General features: G+C 44.3%; 1 protein-coding gene across 1 annotated transcript; it reads left to right on the top strand.

Annotated features, from left to right (window-relative positions):
* Window positions 1-228: 228 nt before the first annotated feature.
* On the top strand, window positions 229-8,413 carry LOC126038405 (NF-kappa-B inhibitor delta-like). Its single transcript, XM_049800121.1, has 7 exons — window positions 229-306; window positions 908-1,054; window positions 3,380-3,431; window positions 3,843-4,006; window positions 4,370-4,486; window positions 8,138-8,302; window positions 8,372-8,413. Exons 1-7 carry the CDS (start codon window positions 229-231, stop codon window positions 8,411-8,413), a joined length of 765 nt encoding a protein of 254 aa, XP_049656078.1.
* The last annotated feature ends 4,602 nt before the right edge of the window (window positions 8,414-13,015 follow it).

Raw genomic sequence — 13,015 nt, 5'->3', positions numbered from 1 at the left:
ACACTGCAGTTATTTTGAGGTAGGAAGCCCTTTCCATGGGTGTGGGTGCGTTCAGTGTCAAGCCCTTGGGGGCTTATGGCATGGTTTTGTGGAACACTGAGTATAAAACCCCCAAAGTGGCTATGCCACTCTGTAAAACTGTTTGCTCCCAGGGTGGTTCATGGCCAAGCAGTGATCAGTGTCTTTATTTACTGTCTTAGAATTCTACATATTTATGCAGCTAAAGGTATGAGGGCGTATACATTGGCAGCTGCAGAGCGCATGAAATTGCTGCGAAGACTTGATGCCAAGGAACACAGAGGAAAGGTAATATGGACCACTTTCTTCTGCAAACAGCCGTGTTTGGGATGGGCATGGGCTTTGCATGACTGGGAGCAACTGATGCCCTGAAAAATCCAGTTCTGTCTCTCTGTTACTGCAAAGAAAGGCTCAGGCATTGATATGCCTTGCTTAGGTGCCTCTGGCAGGATCCTAAAATTAGGTGAGATGAGAATGAGCTTTTTCTCTTTTCAGCCCATGGCTCATAGAGTGAACTAAGACAACATTGGCCCAATAAAATATGCGTATGTTGGCAGCAGTCTCTGAGGCCAAAGGTTTTATGAACAGGACTGCTGCACCTGATGTAAACAGCGTTTCAAAAATGCTGGACTTGGGTTGTTGTCCAAATTAGGGCCAAAGAACACTACAGGTTGTTCAGCAGAAGCTGGGAAATGCCCCCCATCTCATGATGCTGTGGGTCCTAATATGTAGGATTCAAAATCTGCCTGTGAGTTGGCTTTAGTTTATGCACCTCAATCCTTGGGATTCTAGATACCATTCAGCCCAGACACCCTTTCCCTGTTGCTTGTTTTATGATAGCATCTCCTTCTAGACTCTCACATTTTATCTGCTGTGCTGCTATTTTCAGACTCCTCTGCTGGTGGCTGTCACTGCCAGGCAGCCAGCTATTGTCCATGATTTGATCCAGACAGGAGCAGATGTCAATGCTGTAGACAACAAAGGGCAGTCAGCTTTGCATCTTGCCGCAACATATGGGTATGCCCAAGTACTTCAGGTAGGAAAAGCTTTTATGGTTTTAATTGCTAGCAGTATAAACCTACAATAAAGTCTCAATATAAGTGTCTTTAAAGATCTGCCTCAGCAGGCAAGATGTCAGTAAGCAATGAAGACTGACCAAAGTCTCCTTTTCCATTGTGTCAGAAATTGACTTCCCAGATTATTCCTGTTTTAGGACTATACTTGAAGCTAACATCAGCCGCCTGTTACAGAGGAAATGGCTTTAGCGTATCTGTGGGGGAAAATAAATTCTTTCTGCAGATCACAGCTCTAAATCTGCTGATGGCAGGCTAGGCAGAGGGGGCTTGCTTGAGCCCCCAGTGTTGTAGTGATGCCTGCATTGGAGGGGGTTCCCCAGAGGCTGCAGGCAGCTGTGGGGTGTGAGGAGAGGGAGCAATAATACCATTGTGAAACCCCTTCCCTGATGTCAGTGTCATCCAGATGGGAGCAACAAATTGTGCCCAGACTCAAGCCAGCTGAGGAGCAAGCAGATGTGATCCTGCAGACAGAGCCAGCACAGGCACAGCCTTCAAAACGAGACACATTCTTCAAATTTTATGCAAAACCAAGATCCATCGAAAAGATTTTCCAGTGCGTGAGAGAAACTAGATGCTCCTGTATAGCCAGAATCTACTAGAGTTTTCATGACATATATGACCAGATCTTTGCTTCCCTATTGCTTCACACATCTTGCTGTAGACAGGGTCTACACTAAGTTGTGGGCCAGCCAAGCCCTGACAGCCCTGAAGAGCAAATTAGCAAGAGGCACTGTGGGAATTTTTGGATGGCATTGCATAGCAGAGATAAGCATACTGAAACATGTCTCTTAAATGCTTAGCTATTGGCCATAAAATGGAATTAAAAAAACACGCCTTCCTTGATTCATGTCACAACTAAATATAGGCAGCTTCAATGTAAAGTTTCATTGCAGCAGCATGGCTGCTGATGAGTTTACCTGAGGGCAGGGCACTGGGTCCTCTGAGACCAAGGGATGTGTCAGTCAAAGTGCCAGGGAGTACCTGGCATGCTGGTAGTCCATCTCCAGTGTTCATTAGCCCTGCCTTGCACACGGCCTGGGTTAAGTCACGAGCAGGCAGTTAATGTATAACATTGCGAGTTCTTTGGAAAACAGGTGTTTCATTCAGTGGGGAAGAGTGTTTTACATCCAGATGATTCCAACAAAGCCTCTCAGAGTGCCTTGTGGTGGTTTGTGTTTGTTTGGTTTGTTCTGTTTTGCGGTTTTTTTTCCCTTGACATAAAAAGGGAAAATGTACACAGGCTTGCTTCTTGGTATGGTCAAAGCCATGAAAAGCTTTAAGGTTTGTTTGTTTGTTTGTTTGTTTAATTGTTTTGGTTTTTTTTCTAATGGATTAAATATCTAATCTGTAATCATCAGGCAGCTCAGAGCTACTTGTCAATATTTGATCTGTATATATTATTGTTATGAAATGAGAGCACAAGCCCTAACCGTTCTGGGTAATCTTTCAGCAGGATTCTGTCCTGTGCCTTGTCTAACTTGACAAGGTTCTGGATGAGTCACTGCACTGCAAAAATTCTCAGCCAAGATGCCGTAATGTGAACAACTTGCTTTATTCAATCAAGAGCAAAAGATGCATTATCTGTAATAATATAGACTAGGAACTACTTGGCTGCATCACATCAAATCTATCATTTTCTTAAGTTTAAGAGATTTAAAGTTTTTAGTCTCTGCTAAATCCAAGAAATGCTCACCTCCAGACCACTATTTCATGCCATTTATAGGCTCTGCATCCTCATTGCTGCAGCCATTGCAACAAGCTGTGGTTTTAACCTGTCACGCTGCTGCACATCTGCTGCACATTAAAAAGAAAAAGTAAATAAATCCAGTCTAAGAATTTCCAGTGTCAGCAAACTTTTAGGTAATAAAGTCTGGCTGTAAAGTTTGGCTGTATGTTTCAAGGAGAGATTTTCATTTATCTTTGCCAAGAATCTCAGAATAAATATGAATTGGTGTTATTGGTGCCTTTGGTTAAACCAGGGTGAAAGCAAGGGGGCTAACACTCTTGAGCTGGGGGCAGTGACTTAGTTTTACTATTCTGAACTGAGAATCTAACAAGATACTATACTTAGGCAGGGTTTAGAAAGCTAGGGAACATGATCATCTTGTATAACCCTGAATGTCCCTGGTCAGTACTGAAATCTAGTGCCAAATAAGGGCTTAGTTTGTAGTTAAATGATAATTATCCAATTGTTTGTTTGTTTTAAAATTTTGTTAGTTTTGACTGATTTTGGCTTGGACAGTATTCTGCTGAAGTAAAATTTTCAATTTCTCTGTTGCTTCTAGGTTATACTGTCACTAGGTTTTCCTCTTGATTTAGAAATGAAGGATTTTGAAGGTAAAACCCTTTGTACAAGTATTTTATAGTGGTATTAAAAAGAAAAAGAAAAACTGTATTGGCTACTTCATTGACTGCTGCTCATTTGTTATTTGCTGCTATGCCAAGAGGCCAGAGGGGCCTCAGAAACTGCCTGGGGGAGAGTCGCTGTGAGCTCAAATGCCACAGAAGACAATGGTGGTGATGATTCAGCAGTGATTCAATGCACAACTGGAACTGAGCACATGCTGGAGTGCCCCATAAAGTGTCTATGCAGCCAATATGGTGCCTTTGAAACCGGAGGAGGGCTTGTGCCTTCACAACACATGTGCAGAGATGCATACGCTCTCCCTGCCAGCCCTCGCTTCCTCTCTGTACATCGATGTCTTCGTTGGGACTGTCGTTATCTTCCTCCTGTACTTGGTTTTCCAGGCCATACCCCACTGCACTGTGCTGTTCTGGCCCACAACACCCTGCTCCGGGAGGGTTGCCAGACATTGACGGAGGAGCAACAGAAAGATCTTCAGCACCAGAGTGAAGAGCTGGAGTCCTGTATCCACCTCCTGGTGCAGACAGGAGCCTCCATCTACAGCCGGGTAAGGGATCAGCTCAGTTATCTGTATGCTGTTTGCTTGTATGGACAACCCCCACCCCATGCCCTGCCTGATGCTTGTGCTGTGCTCAAACTATAGAATTGGAGAAGGAATGAACTGCTGATAGAAGGACCAAGTCCATTCCCCTTTCAAGTGCCTAGTTGCAGAGTTAGTTTCTGCCTTCTGGAGTTACTTTCTTGCAGACTGAAGCAAACACTGGACAGCAAAAGGGCCACTGAAGGGAAAGAGGTGTTCCACATTAGCTGCAGAACTGGCCCGGACTTTTCTCTGATGGGTTTATATAATATCTGCAGGTTGTTCTGCAGAACATTTCTTATTTTGTTTAATTTTTCTGTTTTTAAATAGGATGTGAAAAGCAACAAGACAGTTCTTCATTATACAGTTCAGGATGGGAACATCTCCCTGCTCAGATACTTCTTGGAGCTGAATGCTTTCAAGTCCAAGGACTTTGTCAACAACAAGGTGAGTCAGGCCACACATGGACAGGATTTGTGTGCACATCCGCAGGCAGAGGAGATGCTGAGAGCAGTGCGAGTGCTGTGCTGCGGTGGGTGGCTGCATGCAGACAGAGGTGTTAGGAGATCTGTGGGATCTGAACTTTTTTTTTCCTTAACCTGAAAGTGCATTTTCCAGTAAATAGACACTTCACCTGGAAAGCAGCGCCTGGCTTGAACTCTGAGTTGTGTCATGAAACACAGACCCTTCTCCCAGCAGGTAGAAGCTGACAGAATGAGAGAGTGAGATAGCCAGGGAAGAGGAAGGACATGGGAAGTGGTTACTTGAGGAGGAACATGAACTTTATTACATTAGGCTGAAGATTGAGAAAACAGATCTGCAATGATGCAATGGTTTGCTGTTGGCAGCAACGTAATACTGAAAGACAGCAGTTCAGGACAGCCACGTATCAAGTAATCCTTCCCGTCAAACATGCCGTCCATAGGAAGGACAAAGCTCCTATTTCAGTTAAGGGAGATGGTGACTCTTTCTGCCTTAACTTTATTTGCAAGTCTTCTGGCTCTGTTTGTGCCTGGCCACAAACTGGTTATTGTGATGACTGCCTGCAAGTTTGAGCCTGGAGAATCAAAATATTCACAAGGCCCTCCAAGTCTTAACAGCTGCCAGGAGCAATAACAGAAGACAAACGAATGCTACAGGCAGTGAACCAGTGGCTGACATTGCCAGGCAGGTGAAGCATGGGGAAACCAGCTCTTTGAAGTGAGGCAGCATCCTTGCTGAGCATGCTGGAACCTAGGCACTGTGGCAAGTAGACCACCTCTGACTCTGGGTGCTCGAGACCCTGCTTTAGGCACTCTATGCAACCCTGCTTCCTGAGCTGAAGTTTTGCTAACATTGGTTCCTCAGTGCAGGGTTTCTAGAGGCAGAGCCATTCCTAGGTTGAATAAAGCAAGCTAGAAAACTTTCCAGTGCTGCTGTTGTGTCACCCATCCCCTTTCTGCCCCATACTTCACCTCTGAGCAGATGCCAAGCAGTGACACTATCTTGCAGATGTATCAGCTTCACCCATCCTCCTAAGCAAAAATCCTGACATTCCTGTGCCTTAGCTGAGACATCACTCTGCACCATCAGCCAGAGCTTTGGCTCTTGACTAGCTGTCCTCTCTCAGCAGGACTAAGTGGGTGACTCTGGGTCCTTCTGCAGAAGGGTACCCTTGAGCAGTAAAGGACAGAGGGAGGGGAGGACAAGGTTAGGGCTCCCTGTTTTGAGAGGGTCAGTGCATTAGCTTTTCATTTCATCATTTCAGTCTTTTAGCCTTGTTTGTACTCCCTAGAGCATGCTTGTGTCCATCAGAAAGGAATTGACTGTTTTCTATCAACTCAGTTGCTCACTTGGGAAGCAGATACTGGACAGTTTCACAGTTTTTTTTCCCCTACAGATTTCTGTTGTATTGGAGGAAATGCGTTTTGCTTTGTGTATGTGGGTAACAACACTGAGTTTCTGTCTTTCTGTACAGTAAAGGGCTTTACACTGCCTTTTCATTACATTCTTTCTGTATCTTTTAAGACCCATTAGGCAGGTGCTAGCTTGTCCATGGGAGTCTGCTGTTGTCTCTTGATCACAATCCTGTGAGAGCTTCCTACTGTGATAGGATCACTGGGAGTCTTCAGTCTTGTTAGTGAGCTGTCTGGGACAGTTACAGATATGATGGCAAGGTTGTCTGATACCCATTCCGTTTTTTTAGTTCTTCCAAGTGTGAAGAAGACAAAAAGATGGGTATGCTGGAGTTCATCTTTTGGCTTCCCTGTCTCACCCACTGCTTACTGTGGTTGTTTCATTCCAAATCCATTTCCCTGTGGATTTCACAATGAGAAAAGCATTGAGGCCTTTGCGGTATTTTTCACCTGAAGGATTCCTAGAGCCCATGTTTCGGTGCTCTGGACCATTGTCTCCACAAGCCCTACTAAATTCAATGGGAGGCTTCAAGATCAGGCATTGTCAGATTGCCTTGTTTTCTTAGCCCCATGCCTGGATTTGGAAGCTATCAAGTGCTCCTGCCACAAAGGTGCAGCAAACAAATGCAGATGTTTCCATTTTAACAAGAAGTTCTATAAAGAGCCTGTAACTATCCCTTGACTGTATGGGATGATAAAATTGACAAGGATCTGCATGTTCAGGGCTTGTAAAAAAATGTCTTGTCTGAGAATAGCTGTTAAGATTTTGTTATTTTGTTTTGTGCTTCAATGTCCCTTATGTCTCAGTGGGAAATAAGACCTGAAAATCATATATATTCCATTTAACAACTGGAGTAGTAATACACATTGCAGTTTGTGTCCAACCATTCCAAATTCATGACAAATGTATGATCATTTCCAAGAGAAAAAATATACAGCTGCCTAAGTGAGACTTCTTGCAGATTAAAAATGCTTTGCCTTATGCATCTGCTTATTAGGTTTTTCTCATTTAAAACCGTTACCAGTCATACCTGACTAGGCAGGGGCACAGATTTCTACGCGGTCTGGTAATACCAGAGCTTTTCTGCGACAAATTGCAGCATGCTCCGTCCTGCGCCCCCCCGTGGCTTCACAACAAATTTTGTCTATTGTTTCTGTGCAAATCCTGTTACTGAAAAAGCTAGAGTCAATATATGCTTAAGTAGGCCCTTGACCTCAGGACTCTGCTTAATGTCAGCACCATGAAAACAAAGCCAAACACTACCTTCAGCACTCTGGGAAGGAACCAGGAGAAGGTTTGGAGCCCGGCATGATTTGTTTTGTCTGCTGCAGAGGCAAGCCACCTGCAGCCCTGTTTGGTCCATGGTACACAAAGTCATTGAGGGACAGGGCCTCCTAGACCTCTGGCTTGGCTGGACCACCAGGACGGCTTGGTGTCTTTCAAAGCACCTCCTTTTAATGCCATGAATTTGGTGACGTGGGAGGACTTGCACAGTCAAAGATGCCTGGTATCCAAGAGATCAGTCTGAGCTTCATGTATAGCCTACACACTATTGGGTCTGGCTTTCACTTGTGTCAAGGTCTCTTTGCAACCTTCTGGCACTTGCAAGTGATTGTAAAAGCGAGTAGTGGAGATGTGTGGAGTACAAATGGGTTTGCTATTGTCGATCTTTGCATAGCCCATGTGTGATAGGTAACATGGTATAATGTGTTTTGTGTCCCCTAGACTGACTTAAATGTATCACAGTGAAATAGTTCCTACTGTTTCTCCTGGATAAGTATGCATGTTATATGGCCTCTATCCTTCTCTTTTTCAAATAACTCATCAGGTCTCTGCTTACATGAAGGTACAATTTAGCAGGGGTTTGCAGAGTGATTAGGAATGTTGCCGATACAGGACTATTTGTTAGCTGTACGCAAAGCATCAAAGCCCCTCAATTTGTAGTGCTCTACCAGAGAGAAAAAAATCGAAATCCACAAATTTCCTGCATGAGTAACCATACCTGAGAGAAATAGAGCAGGGATACTCCCTTACCTCCTGGTAAGTAATCATGTGAGCCTTCTTTAGCTCTCGTTTCACAAGTCTCCATTTCTAGGACAATTCTGAGTAGGTGGCACAGCTTATCAGGAGGTTTCTCTTTTTCTTTCTTTCTTTTTTTTTCATTTTCTTCTTCTTCTTTTTCTTTTTCTTCCACTGAATTAGGCACATGGCAACACAGCTTTGCATATGGCAGCTGCATTGCCTTGTGACAAGAACCAGAAAGAAATCATCCAGTTGCTCCTTGACCATGGGGCAGACCCAAGCATCCGAAACTTAGACAACGATCAGCCAATCCACATGGCTCCTTCTGGAAAAGCTGGGGATCAGGTACATGATCTGCATTGCTGCTGCTTCCTAACACATCTGTGCACACCACAGCTGTCTTGTCCTTACCAGGGGAACAATGAGGACAAGTCATATGACATGGGTCTGACGTAGCAGTGGTGTAGGCTTGGGGGTTCCTCACTTCAGTAAATCTGTAATTGAGGAGCACAAAGCAGGCATTAGCTGGTACTCCAAATATATCTGGGGAGGTATCAATGTGTAGTTCTTTCATAATGACAGCAAATCTCAAGAAATGATCAAGTTTCATGCCTACAGGTATGAAAAGGCTCCTGGAGCTCATTGTAGTCTCTGGTATGTTTTTATGTGTATTTAGTTACACGTATACATGTATACAAGTGTGTGTATGTATGTATTGGGGTGTCTGCATGCACAGTTTCAGGTGGTACATTATGAACTTCTACATTTTTTGGCAGGTTAGGCATCTGCTGAAGAAAGGGAAAGTTGCATCTGCATTCATTTCCTGTCACCGAAATGCCAGATCCTAGGTTGCCCGCAATTTCTGGAATGGCTTCAACTTCAGCTTGCTGATTGCACAAGGCCTCTTAGCAAAACTGTGAGGATGGTTAAGCCACACGTCCCTGCTCCTTGAGTCCTTAAACCAGGGTGGGATGCAGTGATTCTCAAGCTGTGGACCATGTGTAGCATGTAAGATATCAGAAGATGAGCTTTCAAATGGTTGAAAACTTTCTTTTGTTAACAAAGAATACTAATAAACCTCAAGCATTGCTTACAAGCAAGGAAGCCAGCAAAACAAATGGCTGTTGCATAAATAAGCGAATGTTTGAAGTACAGCCAACCTTTGATTTGGTGGCCACTGAAACCCACGGTGGTGACGGAACACAAGATGGTAGTTTGGTTATAAAAGGTTGAGAAATACTGCTTGAAGACTTGCTCAAACTGTGCCTCTTATTAGATCCTGTACAGAGGTACTGGTTGAAATGCTGAAGCCTTTGTGATGGACAATTACCTCCATTGTTCCTGCTAGCCTGGGAATGCAGCAACCTGAGGGGAGGGAAAAGACTGGATGGAAGAGGTCAAGTCAGCCTGAGGAGTCATCCATGGCTGTATTTCATCCGAGTGAACGGACATCCGAACTCAAGAGGTCCAAGTGAGAGTTCCTGCAAGCTACTGCTACCCCATTTCTTAGCACTTTGCGGAAGAAAGCTGAAGCAGCTGTCCATTGCCACAGTCTCTCACCCCACCCCAAGAAAAGAAAACAGATGCTTGTAAGAGCAAGTACATGGGGCAGGTTCTCAGCAGCACGGGTTCCTGTGGCTCCTGAGTACTTCCCAGTGAAGGGATTCCTCTTCGAGACATCTGATCCAATCCAAGTTTCCAGCTCTGATGGCAAAGAATAGCTCTGGAAGCACCCCAGAGTGGGGAGCTCAACCCTCTACCTGAGCTAATGCCTGTGTAGGAGACAGAGGCTTCCTTTGGGTCTTCAACAGCTTTTACACAGACAGGGTAGAAAACCTTTGAGCCGTGTAGGCCTGCACACAGCAGGGTCAGAGTGCAATGTGGTACATGCTCTCCTGTTCCCGTTCTTAATCTAAGGGGGCATTTTGATAGATTCTTCTTATTCTTTCTGTGAAATGATTTGTGAATTGCTGTGCAATCAGCTGGCAACAGTGTCTCTGCCAGGTCAATAGGATTGAAGGTAGATGCCTGAAGGGAGTGAAAGCCATGTTTTGACAACCCTTTCACAGAGGGTGTCTCATCTTGGTATACATTCTGAATTAGAGTTTGCTGATTTCTTAATGTTGCACAAGTTATTTTTTCTAACAGGACTGAACAATAAGATGAAGGGCAAATATCTTAAATCACCACAGTAACTTCCTTGATCACTCACTGACTAACTCAAATGGGATGGGGTTTTCTAAAGCACTTGTCAGCCTTGCAGACCTGGACTGTTTAAACAACTGTTTAGCAGACTTGAACAAAAGCTCTTAAGAAATGCAGAGATCTTCTCGACTTTCTCAGCCTTCCTCTCTGCTGTTTTGCTATTGCTTCTCACTACATCATATCTACAAACCTGTCAACATCTGCTGACAAAAAAGCAGACATGTATTTGCATATGTTTGCATAAATTTGCATATATCTGGGCACAGGCCAGCAAAAGCATGTGCTTTCTTACTTTGAAGGGATGTTATAACAAGCCCTGAATTGAGTGATAACTGCATTGGTGAGTTAGTATGGTGTGTCAAGACAAAATGGTCAATAAAATATCTGTTTCTTTAACTTGTTAGCAACAAAACTGTAAAACTGTGACCAATATGCGATGCATTAGGGAGAATGTAAAAAGTTTTTTGCCATCTAGAAATGTGTATGAGACGACAGAAGTTCTTTTGCAGCAAGTGAAAAAAATACATGAGCTGTTTTCTGGAGTGGCTTATCTCTTTATTGTTTCATCTGCCTGCTGTTGGATGTTTAGTACAGAGAAATGTCATCAGTGACTTGCCATCTGTAAACATCACCATCTCCAGAATATCAGGGAAAATATCGGTTTGGGAAGGGATGGCTGTGGCTTCATTCAAAGCATCACTCTTGCAGCCTGTGTTACTCAGAGTTGATAGTTGAGATTTGGAGAGGGAAGAACCTGTGACCAATCCAGGAAGGATTCGTTCTCTCTAGAGGCTCATCTGTGTTCAGCTTCCCAAAGCTCATACATAAGAGGCCTGCTCTGAAGCCAGCCACAATCAACAAGCTGTTCATATTGTCTTGGACTGGATCCAAGACAGAGAGAGTTGGAGGCTGCTGCTTCCCCACGCATGTAAAGCACCTTCCCTTTTCCCTGTCAAGGCAGACAGTTCCTGGCCTATGTATCAAGAAAATCCCTTTTAAGGCTCAAAGATGGCCTGAGTGTTAAGTCTTCTGGGGTGAATTTCAATGATTTAAGCAGTATCTTAGTTCACAGTTAAGCCCTGATTTTTTTATGACTGTTTCGGGGGAAATGTACCTTTTATAACAGCAGTACTGGCAGTGTGTGATACCCCTTTATTTGCACAGTTTATCTCTTCCTACCTGTGGCTTTGGATAAGTTGCCAATAACAAAGGCTTGTTATCACCAAACAAATGTTCTGAAGTGGCACCATAGAAAAGTCACCAGTCGGTTGGCAAGGAAAACTTTTTGATCAAATACTCTGTGCAACTGGTAAAGAACCTGAAAATAAGAACCTTTTATTTTCTCTATAACTACAGTTTACTTCTGGAGTTATTCATGTCTTTTGTAAGAATGGGGTGATCCTCACTTTTGTGTAGACACATATTTATATAGGCTGGCAGAGCTTCACCTGGCAGGGACCGATCAAATGCCAGCGTTTCAGTAGTGCTATGCCAGCTCTGTTGGAGATATGACCCAAGCTACTTTTCTTTAAGCGCTCCGCCTTTTTTTGGGGGGGGAAGGGGGGGAGAGATAAAGGGGGGAAAGAATGAGTTCCTCATAGCCAGAAAATGCACAATCAACCTTTGAATAGTCCCCTCTGTTGTTTTTTTTTTTTTTTCCTGTCTTGTGTCAACAGTCAGCAACCTTTTACTTGCACTGCAGATGTCACCTGGAGTTGGAGACATGGAGATGGGGAACGGTGTCTAAAACATGTTTCCTGTCCCTGGCATGGGGGATTGCAAAACAACTGGAGAAAGGGCAGCAGAGAAATACAAAGAGGCTGCAAGGGATGGAGGACAGTGCTACTTACTTAATGGAAGCTGTTAGGGTCCAGAGACCCTGGTGCATAGAAACATTTTGCTGGAAATATCCTTGTCCCACCAGAGCAGCTGATAATATCAGAGCAGCTGGTCCCATGCAGCATCAGACCAATAGCTGTTAAATATCTGCTATCTTTATGAACACACTGCATGCTACGCTCTCAGGACCTCAGCCACCTGTGAGCCCTGGAAGTATGGAAGCTTAGTGGTAAGACCAGGCCAGCCCTTCAAGAGACAGCTCCCCCCACTAGAGGAGTGCTTTTTTTGCCTGGGTCAGGCAACATCTGAGCAGCAGGAATAAGAATGGGATGTAGGGTGGTTTGTAGTACTCATACTCACACTGCCATTCCTAAGGGGTCATGCTTAAACAGCAGACACAGGTTCAATGATGGGCACAACCTCTCCACTGCACACCACAGTCTTTGTACAGAGCAGTCCTTTCTGGAGATGCAGTGTAACCACTGATAGCTGTACACATCTCTGCCACAACATACTGATAAATGTGCACCCTGCTGATAATGTATCAGATTTAGATATCTGCCTGATGTGGAGGTGAGAGATGTGTTGTTAGACTGTAACACTTGACTTCCTTGCTGGCACTGTTGTGTAGGCTGGGATACTATTAACCTTGCTGTAAGATGTGTTAATATGAGCACTCTCCTTGTTGAATGCTTAATTACCATTTTCACATGCTCTTTCCTTTTCTATATGAGAACACCTCATATCAGCTCTGTTAAGCTCAGGCCAATGTTGCCAACCCATTGGTAGGATGTGGTCACCCCATTTCCACTAGAAGTCTCAAATATCTTGCCTCAACCGTACCTTCTTGTGGCTCTTTCATGTTGGTGATAAGGGGCTTTGACATGTGGCTAAAGGTGTACCCACTCCTTAAGCAGGAGGCAGGAGTAGCCAGCAGTAAGCAAGCTGTGGAGCAGGCTGGGGCAGTAGAAGTGTAACCCTCCAGTGTCCCGAGACAACACTCAGGGGCTGAAG

The sequence above is a fragment of the Accipiter gentilis genome, chromosome 5 (genome assembly GCF_929443795.1).
Source record: "Accipiter gentilis chromosome 5, bAccGen1.1, whole genome shotgun sequence".
Classification (NCBI taxonomy): domain Eukaryota; kingdom Metazoa; phylum Chordata; class Aves; order Accipitriformes; family Accipitridae; genus Astur; species Astur gentilis.
The sequence above is the reverse complement of the archived record's forward strand: the minus strand, read 5'-3'. Positions and strand labels throughout refer to the sequence as shown.

Excerpts from the sequence above, each read along its gene's own strand:
- LOC126038405 (XM_049800121.1), top strand. The coding sequence starts at position 229 with ATGAGGGCGTATACATTGGCAGCTGCAGAGCGCATGAAATTGCTGCGA. Across the intron at positions 4,007-4,369 it reads GAGCCTCCATCTACAGCCGG|GATGTGAAAAGCAACAAGAC; the intron begins GTAAGGGATCAG and ends GTTTTTAAATAG. Across the intron at positions 4,487-8,137 it reads AGGACTTTGTCAACAACAAG|GCACATGGCAACACAGCTTT; the intron begins GTGAGTCAGGCC and ends CCACTGAATTAG.